Source organism: Phoca vitulina, unplaced genomic scaffold (genome assembly GCF_004348235.1).
Source record: "Phoca vitulina isolate PV1807 unplaced genomic scaffold, GSC_HSeal_1.0 scaffold47, whole genome shotgun sequence".
NCBI lineage: Eukaryota > Metazoa > Chordata > Mammalia > Carnivora > Phocidae > Phoca > Phoca vitulina.
Genome location: NW_022589750.1, coordinates 9,124,897 through 9,146,527, shown reverse-complemented (window position 1 = coordinate 9,146,527; position 21,631 = coordinate 9,124,897). Strand labels below are relative to the sequence as shown.

The following is a 21,631-nucleotide window of genomic DNA, read 5'->3' as shown; positions in this document are numbered from 1 at the left end:
TCTCATGATAAAACTTTTATTTATTTTTTTTTTAGCAAGAGCCAGAGTGAGAGAAAGTGGGGGTGGGGGGCAGAGGGAGAGGAAGGGAGAAAGAATGTTAAGCAGGCTCCACACCCAGTGTGGAGGCCGACGTGGGGCTCCATCTCATGACCCCTAGATCGTGATAAAACTTTAACAAATGAGAAGTTGCTTCCTATGGATAAACAAAGAAAGTTGTTCCTTGAGATGGAATCTAGCCTGATGAAGATGCTCCGAAGATTGTTGAAATGACACCAAAGGATTTAGAATATTACATGAACTTAGTTGATAAGGCAGATGCAGGGTTTGAGAAGATTGACTCCAATTCTGATAGAAGTTCTACTGTGGGTAAAATGCTATCAAATAAGTATCATATGTCACAAAGAAATTGTGAAAGGAAGAGTCAACCCATGTGGTCAACTTCACTGTTGTCTTATTTTGAGAAATTGCCTCAGCCTTCCCAACCTTCAGCAACCACCACCCTGACCAGTCAACAGTCCTCAGCACCGAGGGAAGACCCTCCACCAGCAAAAAGGTGAAGACTTGTTGAAAGTTCAGATGATGGTTATGTGCATTGCTTTTTTAGACAATGCTATTGTCCACTTAATAGACTACAGTATAGTGTAAACATAAATTTTATATGTACTCATAAGGCTCATTTCTAATTGTCTTTTCTCAGTGCTATGATTTATCAGTAGGTTCAGGTTGTAAAACTATTTTGGAAAATTCTAAAAATATATACTCTAGTGACAACAGTGATTCCACTGAGGAAGATGAGGAAATGATCTTAAGGGTGGTGATCAAAGGAGTCTTTATTTTTTATTTTTTTAAGATTTTATTTATTTGTGAGAGAGAGAATGAGAGACAGAGAGCATGAGAGGGAGGAGGGTCAGAGGGAGAAGCAGACTCCTCGCTGAGCAGGGAGCCCGATGCGGGACTTGATCCCGGGACTCCAGGATCATGACCTGAGCCGAAGGCAGTTGCTTAACCAACTGAGCCACCCAGGCGCCCCAAAGGAGTCTTTAGATTTACCTGTGATGCTTGGGGTTTTGTTTTTATTTAATTGGAAATTGATTTATATTTTATTTGTATCTTTATAAAAGTTAATGATTAAAGAAAAAATGGGCAAAAAAAAAAATAGGCAATTTCATGGCACAAAATGCAATGTCCAATAAACATGAAAAGGTAGTATCAGCAATCATTAGTGAAATAAAAATGAATCCATTTCATTAATTCATTCAATAAAAAAAGTGATACAATAAAAAATTCTGACAATACCAAACGTGGCAGAATGTGGGGAAACATTGCCAGTGAGCGTAGGCAGTAATAAAGAAAAAAACCGTAAAATGGTATAACCACTGTAAGGACAATTTTGGTGGTAAATATTTATGTAAAGTAGAAGTTTAAAATCTTTTGATCTTTAATTTGGTGTCTTGATTGTGCCAATGCCTGGAAGGGTGATTTGGGCAACTACTTCCTTCAGCTTCCGGGCTTTGGTTAACTTATTTTAAAAAGGGAAAACCATTCTATGTTTTTCTTTCTCCCTCTAACAGGAAGAATCCTCTGCCAGTCACCAGCTAAGTGACCAGTTACTTCCTGCCCCTTGTGTCAGATCCTTTTCCCAGAATATTTTAGGGTGTTGTAACTTCACAAGCCTTGATCTCCCAAAGCAAGATGACCAAGATTAGGTGATGCATGAGCAGCTTGGGTATTTTATCAGGAAGAAATTTCCTACGCCGTGATTCCTAAACCTGAACTGCTATGTAAAATACAAGAGATCATCCCTTGTGTGATCTTCATGGCCACAGCCCAATCCAGCAACCCCCAATTTATGCAATCATAATATGTGAAGGAATAGAGATTTAAAACGGATTTTCTGAACTGCCTGTGCATTCAAATGAGCTTACAAAAAAGTGACTGGATCCAGGCCAGTGAGGAGAACGCCCACCCGTTAGGTAGGACAGCTCTGGACGTGTGAAACTCCGAGGGCAACCACTCACACCACCCTCTGCAGTTTTCAGAGGACCCTGCGAGATTCTCCTATCAGCTTCCTCCTCCTTCCCGGGTCTAGGAGGGAACCTGGGGGCGAGGGGTCCATACAGTCAAGGACCCGCACGCCAGGCCCTCGGGGGACTAGGCTCCTGGCCCAGGACTCGAACGCGGAGACTCACGAAGTCGTCGGGCTCTTGACGCCCCCCACGGGAGTCGGTGATACTCCCGCACTAGTACCTCAGCCCCGCTGGCATTTCTGGGGCCGGCCAAACAAGTGGAAGAGGCCCGCCGGCGTCCCCGCGTGGGTCTGTGTCTGTGCCCAAGGGTATCATCAAGGGCGGGAGGGAATGTCAAGTTCGTCACAATGGCGTCGGTGGGAGGCAGGGACGCTCAGTGCGCGTGCGCAGCTCAGCACCACACTCGCGCATGCGCGCGGGGCTTGGCTTTGCTTGCAGTTGGGTGAACCGCTGCTGGTCTGCTGGTCCCCCAACCCTGTGTGGCGCTGGATACTGCTGGGCGTGGCAAGCGCCGAGGAAACCGACATAGACTTCCAAGAGCGACTATAAAGGTATGACTGAAAAGCATAAGGGAGTCTGTGGTCCACGGGCAGGACAGGCGGGCCTTCGTAACTTCGATTCCGGGCAGGGATGGCATGTGGTGGCCAGACCTCAGCTCTTCCTTCCTGCAGATCCTGGAATGAAAACCCTGCCCTCATCCCGTGCTCTGCAACGGGACTTCCCTTTCTTGGCTGTTGGGCCACATGTTGGGCCAAAACTGGTGCTGCCCCAATTTCGTTCTCAGTAGCCAGAAGAGTATTTTCCAGCTCCTTGGTTAAGTTGAAGACATTCGGGTTCTTTGAAGCTGTTCCCCTTAAGCAGGTGGTTTTCTCTGTAGACTGTTCCTGCACCAGCCTGGGAGGCTCCAGGTTCTCCTTCTGCCTTCATGGTAGCTCGTGTCCGACGCGTCTTTTGGATCCACTTCTCGCGGTGTTAAAGCAGTCTCTTTGGTGTTCTCTTTTGCTCTGTTCCTTGCATGTCATCAACAGCCATTAACTTGTAGATAACTGCCTTGCTGCTATGTGTAGTTCACACAAGAGAGCTCTAGATACCTCATAATGATTAACGTGTATAGAATTTATTATGGACCAGGCCATTCTAAGCAGTTTACATACACTGATTCATTGAATTCTCACAACAGCCTATCAAGAATGTATGTTATTCCATTTTTCAGATAAGGTAGTACAGAGAGGTTACCTGTCCTGCCCAGGGCCTCTCTAAACACCTCAAACTGAACCTGTCCCACGTTGAACTTACTGTCTTCTGCTGTCACACAGGCTACCCCCATTTTGTTCGTTTTAATGATATTAGCGTCTTTGGGGTTGGAGGAAACTTGTTTTTATATGGTTGTACCTACTAGACCCTGCATTCTGAGATACTCTACAAACGTTGTTTGCAGGCTAGGGTTCTGGAGTCACAGAAAAGTTTTCACATTATTAAATTTGCAACTATTTTCTTCTCTGTTTTCTTTATAAATCAACTATTTTCTCACTTTATACATAGAAAAAAAATTCTATGTCGTCTATATAGTTTCTGTATTAGGGTTTTCCAGAGAAACAGAACCAATAGGATGTGAAATAATTCCAATAGGAATACAAAGAGGGGAGGGGGTGCCTGGCTGGCTCAGTTGGTAGAGCATGTGACTCTTATTCTCAGGGTTGTGAGTTCGAGCCATGTTTGGTGTGGAGATTACTTAAAAATCTATTTTAAAAAAGGTATAGAGAGATTTATTATAAAAAATTGGCTCACACAACTATGGAAGCTGGTAAGTCCCAAGATCTGGAGTTGGCAAGCTAGAGTCCCAGTCTGAGTCTGAAGGCCTGAGAACCGGACAGCCAATGGTTTAAGTTCCTGTCTGAAAATTGGCAGGCTTGAGACCCAAAGAGAGCTGATGTTTCCATCCAAGTGTGAAGGCCAGCAAAGACCAATGTTCCAGCTCAAGAGTCAGGGAGGAGGAGTTCCTGCTTACTCAGCCTTTTTGTTCAATTCAGATCTTCAATGGATTGAATGGGTCCCACCCACTCTAGAGAGGGCAATCTCTACTTAGTCTGTAGAGTCAAGTGTTCATCTCATCCAGAAACACCCTCACGGACACATCCAGAATAATGTTTGACCAAAAGTCTGGACACCCATGACCCAGTAAGGTGACATATAAAATTAACTGTCACATTTTCTCTCTAGTGCAAATGTTCTTATATAAAAAAAGTGTTAGTGCTGGTCTGTGGTTTTTTTTTTTATTATGTTAATCACCATACATCATTAGTTTTTGATGTAGTGTTCCATGATTCATTGTTTGCGTATAACACCCAGTGCTCCATTCAGAACGTGCTCTCTTGGTCTGTGGTTCTTTAACATTAATTAAAACTATCTTTCTGAAATAACTTTTCAATGGATGATTAAGTCAGAATTCTTTGTGATCTTCATTTCATGTGCATTCATACGTGCATTCATATGTGGACTCTTTCCTGAAGGCTCTGTAGTGAAATAAAGATAAACTTCAATCTGAAACCCCTTTTCCAGTTTGAGGTATCTTGTAAAAAAACGTCAACTTTCCATCAGATGACACACCTTGTTATCTTGCTCCCTTTTTTTTTTTTAAAGATTTTATTTATTTATTTGACAGAGAGACAGCGAGAGAGGGAACACAAGCAGGGGGAGTGAGGGAGGAAGAAGCAGACTCCCGAGTGAGCGGGGAGCCTGATGCGGGGCTTGATCCCAAGACCCTGGGATCATGACCTGAGCCAAAGGCAGACGTTTTAACAATTGAGCCACTCAGTCGCCCCTATCTTGCTGCCTTTTTAACAAGTCTTAATGTTCCTAGGATTTTTCCACAGTGGACTGTTGACAGCATTATAAGTCTTTCTGTTCTTGCCCCCTAGGTTTTTTTCTGCTTTCAAAAATTCTTCAGATCAGGGGCGCTTGGGAGGCTCAGTAGGTTAAGCGGCTGCCTTCAGCTCAGGTCAGGGTCCCGGGGGTCCTGGGATCGAGCCCTGCATCGGGCTTCCCACTCCGCAGAGGGTCTGCTTCTCCCTCTCCCTCCACCTGCTGCTCCCCCTGCTTGTCCTGTCAAATAAATAAAATCTTAAAAAAAAAAAAAAGAAAATTCCTCAAATTGGATCTCTGTTGGGCAGGTGACGGCGGATGAACCTATTCTCTGATGTGTGGGAGAAGACAGAAACTCTGGTTTGTTTGTATGTGACTTCATACAACTCCAGAAAATGTCTTCTGTCCACCAAAAAGGAGAACAGTCCCGTGAGACCTGCACAGGTGAGCTTTTGTATTGTTTACTTTTGACTTGTGGTTAAGGTTAGTGAAATGAAGCTGCAAGCTGTGTGTCTGTGTCTGTAAATGAGACACATTTACCTTTCTCTTACTGTGTGTTTCTCAAATATTTCCCTACAATTGGAAGGGATTAACAAATTAGGTTATAAAGACTCAAGGTAAAGGAATTCTGATAAACTTACAGAGAATAGTTTTTTTTTTATATATAAATCTAATATAAGGAAACTCTAGGGTTCCCAGAGAAGAAACCAAACTTCTGATTCTCTGAATGTGGCCTTTTTAGGAAAACAAAAATAAAACTTCTCATAGAAACACTAGTTTAGAGGGGTTTTTACATAAGAACCCAAGTGCCCATAATCAAGGTGACTCTGTAAATAAATCAGACTAGCTTGATGATTTTGGTTTAAAAAGAACCAAATGTTTCTTCCTGAGCTTTATCATTATGGAATATACTGTAAGCATGCATTCTCTCTTTTGTAAGATATGGTATGTTTCTGATCACCAATTCTAGTGTGGGGGGTATTTTTGTTTTTGTTTTTTGTATACATCCAAACAATTCTCAGACACCAGGTGGGTGTCCCATAATTTAACTCAATTCTGATACAATTACCTGGAGATAGCCTCAGATTCCAAAGGCTAAGGGCTCAGTCTTATAAGACTGTTCCCAACTTCAGTTGCCAATCACAAATCCAGGTTGTCACCTGTGCTTAGATTGGAGGTTCCAATGATCCTCTCCTTGGGTTCAATTACTTTGCTAGAGCCACTCACAGAACTCAGCCATTTCACTCATTAGATCACCAGTTTATTATAAAAGGATATAACTCAGGAACAGCCAGATGGAAGAGATGCACAGGGCAAGGGGTAGGGGAAAGGGCGTAGAGCTTCTATATCCCGTCCAAGCATATCACCTTCCCCAAAACTTCCCATTTCCACCAAACTGGGTTTGGGTTTTTATGGAGGGTTTGTTACATAGGCACAATTGATTAAATCATTGGCCACTGATGACTGATTCAACCTCTAGCCTTTGTCCTTCCCAAGGTCAAGGGGGGTGGGGCCAACAGTTCCAATCCGCTAACCTCCTTAGGTGCTGTCCAAAAGTCATTAACACAACAAAAGACTGTTATCACTCTCATCACTTAGGAAATTCCAAGGGTTTTAGGAACTCTGCCAGAAATGAGGACAAAGACCAAAAATATATATTTCTTATTATAAATCACAGTATCACACTTGGGTTTGCTTTCTCACAGAGGGCTTAGTTAATCTAAACTTACGGTTTTACTTATCTGCTAAGTTATATTACTTCCACATGTTTAAGATTATGAAAAACTTAACGCTGGTGTTCAATTCCCTTGAAGTATACTTGTGACAGACTTTTTGATATCAACAGTAAATGTGTTGCTCTGTAGTTAGCTTATATATAATTTCCAAAGACCTTAACCTTAGTTAACTTTAAAGCCTAGAACTGATAATAAAATGAACGAATTGGATTTTGTAGCATGTGTCTACACACATACACACACGCACATCGTTGCTGAACCAACTGACTCACCTCACTGGCAAGAAGCAGAAGCTGGACCTGCACTTGCTTTGTCTTCCTTTGCGTTTTTCCTTCAGTTTCTCTGATTCGTGGGATGCAGGTGTGTGTTGAGCTCCAGGATGAAGGGCCCTGCCTTCTGCAGGACACCCTGATCACCGAGGTCAGAGGCAGGAAGAATGGACACAGGTTTCAGGCTTTCGGTATGAGGTCCTAGCTCATGCTCACGGGATTCCAGCCTATCTGTGATCTTCCCCTGATTACTGCCTGTGGACTTTAAGCATCAGACACAGATACTGTGACTGTATTCAGCCTCCACAATTCCCAGTGCAGGTCTCTCTTCAGATACCAACCAGTGCTCCCCAGGAGAGGATCCATGACTTTCTGGCTGACAGCAGATTTCCCATTACATCCAGGAAGGGTCATCGCTGGGATCCAGGGAATACACATGGGCCTTGTCTTGATGGCCACCGTGGCAACCACAATAGTCTTTATTATGCCCTCCCTGTGATACTGGAACATAAAAATTCTTTTCTGATAACAAGATCACATAAAATAATGAAAGAAAAACCTGAAATGAGAGTTTTGATGGCCTGTGCTTCTAAGAAATCGAATGTTCTACAGAGATAATGAAGAAACAACTTTTCTGATGTCTCCACTAATCGTCACAGGTTGGACTCTTCTGTGAAAGCAGTTTCACTGATGGGTGTGGCTAGCTCAACTCTCAACTAAAAGATTACAGATTCAGCAAACTGTAAACATAATTGTCCTTCTACACTCAAATGACATTATATCAGATAGTTGTGGATGTTCAAAAAATATATATCTATATATTTGTAAATGTAAGCTGAATAATTGAAACGCTTCAGCTTGGAATCCTTTGGGTGACTATTTTTCATAAAATGGAAATGATATTAAGATTGCAAAGTCTCATAATTTACCTTATTTGTCCTAATAGTAAAAATGTATTCAAATGCATTTATTGAAGAATAACACGCATACCAAAAAGCACAGGCATAAAGCACAACTCTAACACTCAGTGATGTATCACAAAGTGAATATGCCCTTGTAACTACAACACAGTTCAAGGAAATAAAACTAGCAACCCAGAAGCCCATCTCCTGATAGTCCCCAACCACTATCCATTCTATCTTGCCAGAGCTAACTGTCATCTAGTTTTTAACACCACAGGTTAGTATTGCCTGTTTTTATAAATTTGCATATTTAGAACCATACAGCAGGAATTATTCTGTGTGTGAGTTCTTTTGCTCAGCATTATATTTGTGACGCTCATCCATGTGGTCTCATGGAGCAATTCATTCATTCTCACTGCGGTGTGGTCTTTTTATGAATATACCACAGTTACCAGTTCTGCTGTTGATGGACATCTGGTTTGTTTCCAGGTTGGGGCTATTAGCAATGATGCAACCATGAGCATTCTTGTTGGGTTTCTTTTGGTGCACATGCAATCAGTATCTTAGTTAAGTACGGACCAACATATGAAATTACTTGGTCTGAGTCACTGCATATATTCAAATTACATGTCACTAAACAGTTTTCCAAAGGCGTTTGACCAATACGCAACTCAATGACTAGTGTAAGAGAGTTCTAATTATTACACATCTTCTTGTTTTGATGGCCACAGTAGAAATCATGATAGGCATAGCTATTCCTTCTACACAATATTGGAAATTACTTGTGTCGGTCTTTCTCATTTTAGCTATTCTGGTTAGTAAGTGATGGTATTTCATCTTTATTTATTTTGATCATTTAATTATTAAAAGACCTGAGCATGTTTTTTATGTTTCTTAAAAATTTATATATACTGTTTTTAAGGGTCTGTGCAAATTTTCTGCACAATTTTTTCTACTGTGCTGTTAATCTTTCTAAATGATTTTAAAGAATTAAAAACATAAATTATTGAGGTTTTTTTTTTCAGTTAAATATGAAAGTGTCTTCTCCCATTCAAAAATTTATTAATGGATAATCTTTGGATACTTAGATAGGTTTTAAGTAAGACAGAAAAAAGTCTTTTAACATAGTTGCACTGTCTGTACTTTTGCCTTTTATTTATATATATGTTATAGCATGGGTCTGATTTTGGGTCCTGTTAGTGTATCTGTCTACTTAAAATGTTTTTACTTGGAAATAATCTGAAACTGACAGAAGTTGTATTATAAGGACAAAGGATATCTATGTTCCCTTAAGTCAGATTCACTTATAAACATTTTATCCTATTTGTCTTATTATTTACTCTCTCTATATATACATATTTTTTCTGAATCATTTGAGAGTAAAGTGCATGCATTATGCTTCATCCCCTTACATACTTCAATGTGCATTTCCCAATAATAAGGATATTATTTTACATAACCATGGTATAGTTATCAGCTTCAATAAATTTAACATGGACGTAATACTTTTATCCACTCTACTGCTTGTGTTCGAGTTTGAAAAATTGAACCAATAATGTTCAGTGATCAATCAGCATGATCTCCAGCAAAGCTGAGAAATAGCCTTGGGGATTTTGCTGGAGCTATTTAGAAAGAAGTATTCTCGGGGCGCCTGGGTGGCTCAGTTGGTTAAGCGACTGCCTTCGGCTCAGGTCATGATCCTGGAGTCCCTGGATCGAGTCCCGCATCGGGCTCCCTGCTCGGCAGGGAGCCTGCTTCTCCCTCTGACCCTCCCCCCTCTCATGTGCTCTCTCTCTCTCTCATTCTGTCTCAAATAAATAAATAAAATCTTTAAAAAAAAAAAAAAAAAGAAAGAAGTATTCTCCTTGGGATTGTAAATGCTTAGAGCCATATTAACTTGGAATTGCCAGTAGATGTATTTGTCATCACTGGAAAAGACTGATGAGAATATAGCCCATACAGAAAAAAACAGAGCAGAGATGAGGTAAATAGTCTTTGATCAAGGAATGCCTGAGTCTCTAGTTTCACTCCTGATTCCTCAGACACATGAACTTTTCTGACACCATAGTAATGTTTATGGGTGAATTAGGGGGAGTGGGGAGGAGAGTGAAGTATGCACATTTTATGTATAGTCAACTCAATCTAAGGGCAGATTATCTGGTTTATGGACGAACAGAGGTTAAAAAATTTAAAGAACAATTCAATGAAAACATCTGATTTTTTGAGTGCATCAGTTGGAACTACAAGGTGATCCACAGATGTTGTGTTATATGTATTACTACAGGGCACACCCTTCCCTTTTGCCACTAAAACCTATGGTGAGGGACAGCTCATGTGGTTCTGGATCCAAGATTGCCCCATTGGGACCTAAAAAGATAGGTAAGGAAAGGGAGAAAGCAGGGACGAAGAGCTTCCAACTTGAGTCCTGTTGTGATATTAAAAAGTGAAAACTCATGGGGCACCTGGGTGGCTCAGTCGTTAAGCGTCTGCCTTCGGCTCAGGTCATGATCCCAGGGTCCTGGGATCGAGCCCCATCGGGCTCCCTGCTCTGCGGGAAGCCTGCTTCTCCCTCTTCCACTCCCCCTGCTTGTGTTCCCTCTCTCCTGTTTCTCTGCAAATATATAAATAAAATCTCTAAAAAAAATAAAAAGTGAAAACTCATCTAGGAAAATAGTTATTAGAAACTTTTGATAGACAATTGACTAGTCAGTTGCTGACTAATTTGAGTACTGTTTGGTGTTCTTATACAGTACTATTGCTTTAATACTTTGGGTGATGTAACATTGTCCTCCCAAAAGCCAGATGTAATTTAAAATTTACACTAAATCAGTCTACCTGATCTTGTCTAGTTTTAACGGTACTTTTTACAGTTACCCCTGCTAAATGAGTGGTGTCTTTTTCCCCATTACCCCCTCTTGAGTGGCGCCTGCACTTGGCTTGAGGACTCAACACTATTTGGTAGACACAACCTTCCTCTACTCTTTAACCTTCTTGCAGAGACATGGGCTATGGAGGGAATTCCCCAACCCATGTCTTCTGAAGTTGTGAAGCCCAGATGAACAATTAGAAATGTGACTGGTTTCCCGAATGCTACAGAGATAGTTTATGGTTGGTCTATCTTTGCCTCTTAAACTATGCTTAAATTAGGAAACTTTAGAAGTGATTTACAAAAGTTTCTGACAATAAATATATAAACAACATCTTTATTGACAGTGGACCAATAAGAGCAGTCAAATTTAGTTTATAGGTAACCAAAAACATTTGAAAAGTAGAACATTAAAACTTCCAAAATTCATGTTGGAGTACAAATAGTCACATTGAACGTCAAACATAAACAGAACAAATATTGAAATGTTAAGGGCCAGGGTTCCCAGTAACACTAACTCAGAGCAAGTCTCTTAACGCTATTTAAACTGCAATTAAATTACAAACTTGAGTCTCTGAAACTATCAGATAGTTCCTGGTTAAGGGAACTCAGAAGGGAAAAAAAAAGCCGATTTCCCAGGGTCTCAAGGAGGCTGTGTAGGGAGCAGCACCAGATGGAAGCAAGAGCAGAAAGAGAAGCCCCTTCTCTATGATACACTGGACAGTAGGATGGTGACAGTTCTTGATCGGTAAACAAAAGGTGTGGAAGACACATTCATTCTTTTTTTTTTTTTTTTAAGATTTTACTTATTTGACAGGGAGAGATAGCGAGAGCAGGAACACAAGCAGGGGGAGTGGGAGAGGGAGAAGCAGGCTTCCTGCCGAGCAGGGAGCCCGATGCGGGACTCGATCCCAAGACCCTGGGATCATGACCTGAGCCAAAGGCAGATAGATGCTTAACAACTGAGCCACCCAGGCGCCCGACACATTCATTCTTAATTTCTACCTGATTGATGCTTAGCCACTTATTGCAGACTGAGTTTGTATCTCCCCAAATTTATCTTGAAACCTAATCCCCAGTGTGATGGTACTAGGAGGTGGGGCCTTTGGAAGGTGAATAGGTCATGAGGGCAGAATTCTCAGGAAAAGGGTTAGTTGCCCTTGTAAAAGAGGCCCCAGAGCCCCCTTACCCTTTCACCATGTGAAGACCTAACAAAAAGATGGTGGTCCCTGAACCAGAAAACAGGCCCTCGCCACACACCGAACCTGGTGGTGCCTTGATCTTGGGACTCCCCAGTCTCCAGAACTGTGAGAATGTTTATAAAGCCACTCACTCTGTGGTGAGTTGTTTCGTTGTAGCAGTCCAAATGGACTGATGTTTCATTAAAATACATATATATGTATATATTTACAAACGTATACAGGCTAGCTGTTTAATTTATTGTGAGGTCTTTGACATGCATTGTCTTATTTAATCCTCACAACCTTACAAGAGAGGGATGATTTATTCCCATCTTACAGATGAAGACCCTGAGACTTAGAGACAGCAAGTAGTAAGATCAAATAAATGCTAATTGGAGGTGGTAGAATTCAAACTCAGCTCTGAAAAGTCCAAGTGATCTTATTTTGTGAGTCAAATTTTGGCCCCCAAATGATGAATTTATTTTCACTCAAGTGTTTGGCACATAGAGAAATATCAAGTATTTTAGGCTTTGGAGGACATGACGTCTGCTGCAACTACTCGACTCTGACATTGTAGCACAAATAAATGTAAATGAACGAGTGTGGTCAAGATCCAACTAAACATCATTAGTCCGGAAGAAGGCCGGACTTGGTCATGGGTCCAGGTCATAGTCTGTCGGTTCCTACTTTTGAACATGAATACTGACTATTAAAGTGAAGAGAGCTGAGCGAGCACCTTTCCCTTTACGTTGTTCCTGTGTCACCCTCCTACCCTGACCCCTCAGTCCCTGAGCCTTCCCACCCACCTCCACCCCCGACATGTTTTTTGTTCTTTCCAAAACCTCTCCCCAGTCCTTTCAGCCCCATTTCCTATTGTTTTAATTTCCATCATGGCTGGATTTAACCCATTCATCCTTAATGATCTTGCTCTAAACTCTATTCCTCTACTTCTCAGTAATACAACTAAGGTTTACAGAGAAGGAATTATAAGAAATAACAGAGATAATGTGGAGAAGGCAAGAGCATGGACTGGTTGTTGAATGTTCATAAAGGATAGAATTTAGAAGAGAAAGAAGAAACCTGTAACTATTTTCCTTCTATCTTTTCTATACTCTTCTTTTCATAGAGTAACAATAAAAACTGACATTTGTATACTGTTTTGCTAAATATTTGAACTTTTGCTTCTGTGTTTCCAATCCCATCACTGGTTTTTGGTCACCCATGTAACTTATCATGTGGTTTCATGCCTTTTCTACCTTTTTTAGGGCTCTGGGATATAGCCCAACAAACATATAGGGAGAACAGTAACAACAACAAAAAATGTGGGTAGACAAGAAAGCCAGAGAAACGGCAACCTCTTCTTCATAGAGGGAAGCTGTTATCCTCCAGTGAGTTACTGTCCTGTGAACTATTTTCCATATTTGACAGGAAAGTGTGTCCTTGGGTCTCAGAGTTGCTTCAGTTCTCCTTCTTGACTAGGACCCTAAATATAATAACACATTGAACTCATCAACTTTTCAGACCCTCAACATCCTAGGGGCTTTTTCTCAAAGTGACAAAGCATAGTTTACAGAAAGCAGAATAACTGTAAATGAATGAGTTGGAAATGAAATATTCTTAATACCTGATTATAGAAAAACCAAGGACTCATTCAATGCCAAGGATAAGAAAAGAGGCATTTGATTGAAAACTGCAGTTAAGATTTTGACCCATTCTTAACTTCAGGGAAATTCCAAGGAAGTAGAAAATGAAAATCTACACAGCAGAGGGATAACAATGATCTAAACTTATGACCAGCAGAATCCAAGTGAACACAACTTAGAACCTGCAATACAGTCTATTTATGTTCATCAAATTAGACAGTAGCCTTTGGGGGAGGGAGGGAATCCAAAGCATATTTCAACTCTTAACCTTCACATTTTACAGCTAATGTAAAAGAATTAACCCTTCCTGGAGAAATGACAGTAGCTGTGCATCTGGAGCTCTACTTTGGATCCAAAGAGGAACAACTCTGTGTCTTCCTGATGATAGAGATAGGAGTCCTCTACCTACGTTTACAAATAAGAATTTCCTTACCGAGTGAGATGCTATAACAAGGCTTTCATGTGACAAAAAGAGGGAGAAACCAGATTTCACAAGGATCAGATTGCTATCCACTCCCAAGGATTTCTTGAATTTCCACGAAAGGGTTATTTGGTAGTGGTGGTGGGGGATGGGGATCAAAATTTGAGATCCCTGGCCAGAAGCTTTCGTAATGATCAAATCAATGGATATAAGGAACTTTCTGTCTATGGCTCAAAACTACGTGTTATGCAAGTAAAAGCAGATGCATAAAGAATTGGTCCTCGAGCAGCATTTTATGGGTGTTCCACCTAAACACTCAGGTAATTTAACACAGTGATAAAGCCAACTTACATTTCTTCACATTCAGTAATTTTTCAGAGTTGCTCTTCAGTATGAATTCTTTGATGTCTGATGAGGGATGAACTGCACTTAAAGCTTTTCCCACATTCATCACATCTGTAGGGCTTCTCCCCAGTATGAGTTCTCTGGTGTTGAATAAGAGCTGATGAATGAATGAAGGCCTTCCCACATTCATTACATTTGTATGGTTTCTTTCCGATATGAATTCTTTGATGTTTAGCAAAATTTGAGCTCCGGCTGAAGGTTTTCCCACATTCGTTACACTCGTAGGGTTTCTCTCCAGTATGAATTCTCTGATGCTGAACAAGATGTGTGCTCTGACTAAAGGTTTTTCCACATTCGCTACATTCATATGGCTTTTCTCCAGTATGAACTCTCTGATGTTTAGTAAGGGATGAGCAATGGCTGAAGGCTTTCCCGCATTCCTGACATTTATAGGGTTTCTCTCCAGTATGAGTTCGTTGATGTTTAATGAGAGCTGATGAATGAATGAAAGCTTTATCACATTCATTACATTCATAAGGCTTCACTCCAGTATGAATCAACTGATGCTGCACAAGATGTGTACTTCGATTGAAACCTTTTCCACATTCATTGCATTCATACGGTCTCTCTCCAATGTGAATTCGCTGATGTATCGCAAGGGATGAGCTTTCTGTGAAGGCTTTCTTGCATTCACTGCATTCAAAGAGAATTCTAGTATGAGTTCTCTGATGTTTAGTTAAATTAGCTCTGTGGCTAAAAGATTTCCCACATTCACTGCAGCTATAGGGCTTCTCTCCAGTATGCACTCTCTGGTGTCGAATAAGCACTGAATGGTACGTGAAGAGTTCACCACAATCGTTGCATTTATGAGGTTTTTTTTCTTTACAGGTTCTTTGCTTTTTCATTAAGTTTGATTTCTGTTTCAACCTTTTTTCAAGTGTATGGAAGGCATAGGATCCTTTGGGAGCTCTGTCTTGAGTGAGAAGAATAGACTTCTGACTCAAGTTTTTCCAATATACATCATGCTCATGAGCTCTTTCTTCAGGGAGTGAATTCACATGAGTGAACATTTCTCTCAAGTGTCTCTCCTGATTTCCTTGCTGATTCTCTAACCAATTTTCACATTCAAGAGTTGTTTCCAAGTTGGAGTCACAGACACTATTCCTTGTCAGTCTGTCTATTATTGCAGCCTGGCATGATTCTTCTTTGGAAGTATCTTGTACTGAAGTTGAATCTTTGCCCTCAGGTTTAGTCTCCAGGTCTGAAAGAAATTGGAAATGGAAATTTCCTTTGTTTTCAGTGCTCAACAAAAGACAGTTCTGTAACAGCTATTAAAGATGAAAGGCATGCTTCCGAGGAGTAAGTGGGTCTGACTTTTTAAGATGACTTGCGAAGAGAAGCAAATGGAAGGAAAGAAATGCACAGTATATGTGGAGAAAATGAGTAGACCTTATCCAGGATAGTCAAAAGGGGGGAAAAGATGACCAGAAATACAGGAGAAGGAGAGATGCAGATGAAGCAATATATCACTGGATGAGCAGGAAAAGAGCACACTAGATCAGAAGAGGGAAGAAACAAATTCTTATTGAATACCTACTGCTGTAATAAATATAGTTATCACTTTAGTGTATAGGACATTATGACTTCTAGGTTTCCAGCCATCCAGTCCTACTCATGTCCAAATATGCATTCCATTTCCAGTTTAATCTTCCCTAACAATGTTTTTATAATACATCTCTGATAAAAAAATCTCCTATGATCTCCCAAAGATATAATGGCAAACATAATGATATATGTACACGAGGCTACTCATTGTAACACTGAGATAGCAAAAGACTGGTAACATCTCAATATCGATTTTAGAGAGCTGATTAAATACACTATGATGTAGACATAAAATGCAACTTTTTAAAACATCAGAAAGATCTCCATATATAGATATGAAGTTATCGCCAGGATACATAAAATAATTTTTTAAAAAATGAGCAAGCTGAAAGTGTGTAAGGTTTGCTACTCTTTATGTAGAAAAAATGGGGGGGGAGATACAAATACATGTACATATTTGGTTATATTTTCAAAAACCAAGGACAGACAAATGAAATAGTAATAAAAATGGTTGCCTATAGGGAAAGTATCAGAATAGAGGAGAGAGAGCAGGGATGGAAGCTAGACCTCTCTAAATATATCTAATATATTAGAATTTTTATATCTAATATAAAACTACTTTATAAAGCTAAAATAATTTAAAGAGTGTGGTGGGTCAAAGGAATAGACAGATCAATGAAACAGAAGAGCAACTTCAGAAATAGTTGAGCATATACAATTAAAAACAATACAAAGGTGATATTTCAGTCAGTCAACAAAACATAATTTGTTTTCCAAAAAATGGCGCTATGACAACTGATTACACATTTAGAAGAAAATTAAGTTAGATCTGTCCCTCATTCTATACAGCCAAATGAATTCTATTCCTTCACCAAGCTACTCTTCTATCCATTTATTCAATAGTTATCCACTGAATATCTACCATATGCTCGGCTCTGTGCTAGGCACTAGGGAAAGACACATGCACACGAGGGGAGAGAGAATTCAGTCTAACATTCACAAATGCATATAAAAATGCACCTGTCATAATTAAGGCAAAGTATGGAGGAATAAACGGCAAATGACCCTATGAAAAAATGTAAGAGGGGAAATCTAGGGAGATGAGGGGAGACTTACTCTGAGGAAGTAAATCACTGAGCTGAAACGAAAGTGGGGTTGGAGTTCAGGTGAGTGTTGCAGATAATTGGCACAAAAGCACAGAGGTGAGCATTCCAGGGAGAGGGAATGATATGAACCAAAGCGCAAGGTGAGAGGAACATACAAGGAAAGCAGTGGTTGAGAGCATGGACTCTGGAATCTGAATGCATGAAGATAATCCCAGCTCTGCTACTTACAAGCTGTGTGACCTAGGGCAAATTATTTAATCTATTTCAGTTTCTTTATGTGTAAAATGGGCAGTAACAGTACCTACTTCATGAGAAATAATGACAATACCTACCTTAAAAAGCATTAAAGGAGTGTAAACCACTAAAATTTCTGACACAGTGTAAGTGCTAATAGTCTGATGTAATAAGGCTGGTATAGGGATGTAGGTAGAAATCCTAAAGTATGGTCCATAAACCCCCGGGAAGCCAGAAGTTCAAAATTATCTTCAATATGATGTTTAGATGTTCTTTGCCTCTTTCAGTGTCTTGTCATTGGCACTGTTACAAAAGTAATCATGGTAAAACCGCTTACGACTTAGCACAAATCAGGACAGTGACAACAAACTTACTAGGAGCTGTATTCTTCCCTGCCATGTACTCTCAGTTAAGAAAAAAAGGTGCCAGTTTCACTTAAAAATGTCTCAGGAAGGGGCGCCTGGGTGGCTCAGTTGGTTAAGCGACTGCCTTCGGCTCAGGACATGATCCTGGAGTCCCGGGATCGAGTCCCACATCAGGCTCCCTGCTGAGCAGGGAGTCTGCTTCTCCCTCTGACCCTCCTCCCTCTCATGCTCTCTGTCTCTCATTGTCTCTCTCGCAAATAAATAAAATCTTAAAAAAAAAAAAAAAAATTAAAAAAAAAAAAATGTCTCAGGAAACAGTAAACACTATTGATTTTATTAAATTTCAAGCCTTGAGTATATGTCCTCTTAAAATTCGGAATTGATGAAATAGAAAATATTCATAAAGCAATTCTGTTCATATCAAAGTATGCTGGTTGTCTTGAAGAAAACCACTTGTGGGATCATTTGATCTGTGAGCTGAACTAGTCACTTTCTTCATGGACCACAATTTTTACTTGGAAGAATGACTGACAGACAAAATATGTTATCCAAGTTGAGTATTTGACATTTTCTCAAAAATGAACAAAGTGAGCTTGTCACTTCAAGGAAAACAACAGTATTCAATAAAATTGCAGCTTTTGGGCATAAATAAGAATTTTGGAAAACTTGTATCTGCTCTAGAGAGCTTGGTAGCTTCTTAATCCTTAAAGACTTTTCTGATAAGGTCAGTGGTGATATTAAAAGTTGTGATTTAAAAAACACTACATAATCTAATGTGTCAATACTTAGGAGATCTGCATAACTCAGTGCACCAGTATTTTCCAGAAGATCAGTAGGTTTTAACAAAAGAGTACGAAAAATTCATGGATCTGGTTCCAGATGCCACATTATATCTGATCTTTAAGAAAGTAACACTTGCCCAGGGGCACCTGGGTGGCTCAACTGGTTAAGTGTCCAACTCTTGATTTTGGCTCAGGTCATGATCTCAGGGTCCTGGGATTGAGCCCCGCGTTGGGCTCCACACTCAGTGGGGAGTCTGCTTGAGGATTCTCTCCCTCTGTCCCTCCCCCTGCTCACAGGCACGCACGTGCACGCTCTCTCAAATAAATCTTAAAAAAAAAAAAAAAAAAAGAATTTAACACTCGCCCAGTTTTGCTGTAATATCACAGTAGCCACACTTATCTGAAAAAGCTATGAAATATTTCTCCCTTTTCCAACTATATATTGGTATGAGGCTGGATTTCCTTCATACAAGTCAACCAGAACAACACATCACAGCAAACTGCATTCAGAAGCAGGAGTGAGAATATAGATTTGCAAAAATGTAAAACAATGCATTCTCGTCAATGAATTTTTTTTTGCAGCAAATAGGTGTTTTTATAAAAATTGTATTATTTGTGTTAACATGAAATGGGTTTTTGGGGCGCCTGGGTGGCTCAGTTGGTTAAGCGACTGCCTTCGGCTCAGGTCATGATCCTGGAGTCCCGGGATCGAGTCCCGCATCGGGCTCCCTGCTCGGCAGGGAGTCTGCTTCTCCCTCTGACCCTCCCCCCTCTCATGTGTTCTCTCTCATTCTCTCTCTCTCAAATAAATAAATAAAATCTTTAAAAAAAAACCAAAAACATGAAATGGGTTTTGTTATTTTTAAATGACTTATTAGTTTAATTTTTTTTTAATTTTCATTTCTAATACAGTAAGTGTTGGTAAATATAACCGAAACATAAAATATAAGTACATAAAAAAAAGCTCTTTAGGATCCTCAGTAATTTGAAACGTGTGATGCCGAAGTACTTAAGAACCGCTATGCTAGAGTACAAAAACAGGGAGAGTAGGTATGAGATTAGGTTGGAATAATGAGTAAAAGCCAGATTTTATAAGACTGTGTAGGCCTCAAGGGTTTTGGTTGTTATCCTAAGAGCAATGGGAAGACACTGGAATGTTTTAAGCAAAAGGATGACACCACCAGATTTGTATTTTGAAACCATCACTCTCACTGTGATATAAAAGACTGGTGTAAATCTATGCGGACAAAGGTAGAATCGAGATTATCACAGTGGTCCAGGCAAACAAGAGAGAGATGGAGGGATGCTAACAATGAAAAAAATATTTACAGTATGATTGGATAAATGCAAAGTTGAACTGGATTAAGAAAGAGAGGAAAGTGTAAAAACTGTTCATAGATTTCTGGCTTCTGCAATTTGATAAGACAGAGTGTCATTAAGACAATAACTGGAAAAGGACCCTATTGGGAGGATGGAGAATTTGGGCCTATATTAGGCACTCAGTTATTTATTTATTTATTTATTTAATTTTTTTTTTTTTTTTTTTAAAGATTTTATTTATTTGAGAGCGAGAAGGAGAGAGAGAGAGAGCATGAGAGGGGGGAAGGCAGAGGGAGAAGCAGGCTCCCCACTGAACAAGGAGCCCGATGCGGGACTCGATCCCGGGACTCCAGGATCATGACCTGAGCCGAAGGCAGTCGCTTAACCAACTGAGCCACCCAGGCGCCCCTATTTATTTAATTTTTATTTATTTATTTATTTTTAAGAGAGAGCACCTGAGTGGCAGGAGGCGGAGAGGGAGAGGAAGAATCCACGCTGGGCTGGATCTCACAACTGTGAGATCATGACCTGAGCAGAAATCAAGAGTCGTAGGCTTAACCAAGAGCCACCCAGATGCCCCCAAGCAATCAGTTTTAAACATGCTCTATTGAGGCATCTTTAACATAAGCACATGGAGACATCATATAGTTACACAAATGTTTAGAACAGGAGGCCAGAGGAGATATGTAGGCTGGAAATACAAATTTGGGATTCATCTAGATAGAGCTGATAATTTGGTTGTGGGAGAAAACAGAGGCTGCAAACAGGTGACCAGTGGGACAAATCTGACCCTCAGACATGTTTTGTTTGGCCCACACTATTTATAGAAATTTTTGAGATTGGTGACAACATTTAACAATGGGGAGATTTCACATAAAAATTCAAATTTTGGGTTTCTCTTGGAAAAAACTAGAAGCATACTGCATGACAATAACCAACTGGAGCAAAGACTGGCAATTATAGCTTGCTGCTATTTTTCTAAATAAAGTTTTATTGGAACACAACCATACCCATTCATTTATGAACTAAGACTGCCTTCCATACTACCATAGCAGACTGAGGAGTTGCAGCAGAGGCTGTATGTCTCACAAGATAAATTATTCGCTATCTAGCCCTTTGCATAAAAAAATTTGCCAGCTTTTGAGCTAGAGCTATTGGAAGAATGGCCACTCCTTTCGGTTGAGGTGTATGTTCTTCCAGTTTATCAGTCCCACCCTGCTTACCTTGCTTGCTTCACTCTGATAGGTTACCTGCTGTCCCATGTAGACACTCAAGTTTATGATTCCAAGTATACAGAGGGATGAGAGATTAAAACCAAGCCTTGAGCAATTCAAACATTCAATTGTTCAGAAAAGAAAGCTAAGAAGATACGACCAGAGAAGAGGCGATTCCAAATGGATTAAGGATTTAAAAGAAAAATTAAAGGACAAATATAAGAGAACAGAAGCAAATATTTCTTTGATCTTGGAGGGAGAACTTTTGAAGCACTAATGAAAAATCAGAAAACTTAGAAGATTGTAATGCATTAAATTTGTACATTAAAAAGCACAGCAAAACCGAAGAGTAAAAACTAGAAAAAATGTCTGACAAGGAATATATGCCTCATGTATGAAAAGTTCTTCTAGATCATTCAGAAAATGGCAATATCTCCCACATAAAAAGGGAGAAGGGTGGTGAATAGGCAAGTCACAAAAACTGACAGGCCTACAAGGGGAAACAGACATAATCAATCACAGGGGAAGATTTTAAAACTCAGTATTCCAAAGAACAAGAAGATTTTAAAAAGCAGAATATTAAAGCAAGATTTCCTTTTAGAGAGATACATACTATAAAGTATAATAATTCAAACAACGTGTTAGTGCAGCACAGATAGACAAATAAACCAGAGAGCCTAGAAACAGACCGAAGTATAAACAGGACAAGAGTTTACCAGAATTGGTGTTACAAATCTGTGACAAAATGTAGAT

General features: G+C 40.0%; 1 protein-coding gene across 5 annotated transcripts in view; it reads right to left on the bottom strand.

Moving 5' to 3' along the window:
* ZNF286A (zinc finger protein 286A) overlaps positions 1-21,631 on the bottom strand; it is a 38,741-nt gene that overhangs the window by 7,822 nt on the left and 9,288 nt on the right. The window contains exons 6-8 of one of the 5 annotated variants that reach the window (XR_004302650.1): positions 14,259-15,513; positions 6,898-7,395; positions 4,352-4,540 (exon numbers count right to left, since the gene is read on the bottom strand). Coding sequence is in view for 3 of the 5 variants with exons in the window: in XM_032431834.1 (XP_032287725.1) it covers positions 14,282-15,513 (1,232 nt within the window). In the remaining 2 variants the exon portion in view is untranslated. Of the gene's footprint in view, positions 1-4,351; positions 4,541-5,122; positions 7,396-11,636; positions 15,514-21,631 lie in introns of those variants that run through there. The other 4 variants (XR_004302649.1, XM_032431834.1, XM_032431835.1 and 1 more) reach the window with 4 other exon arrangements.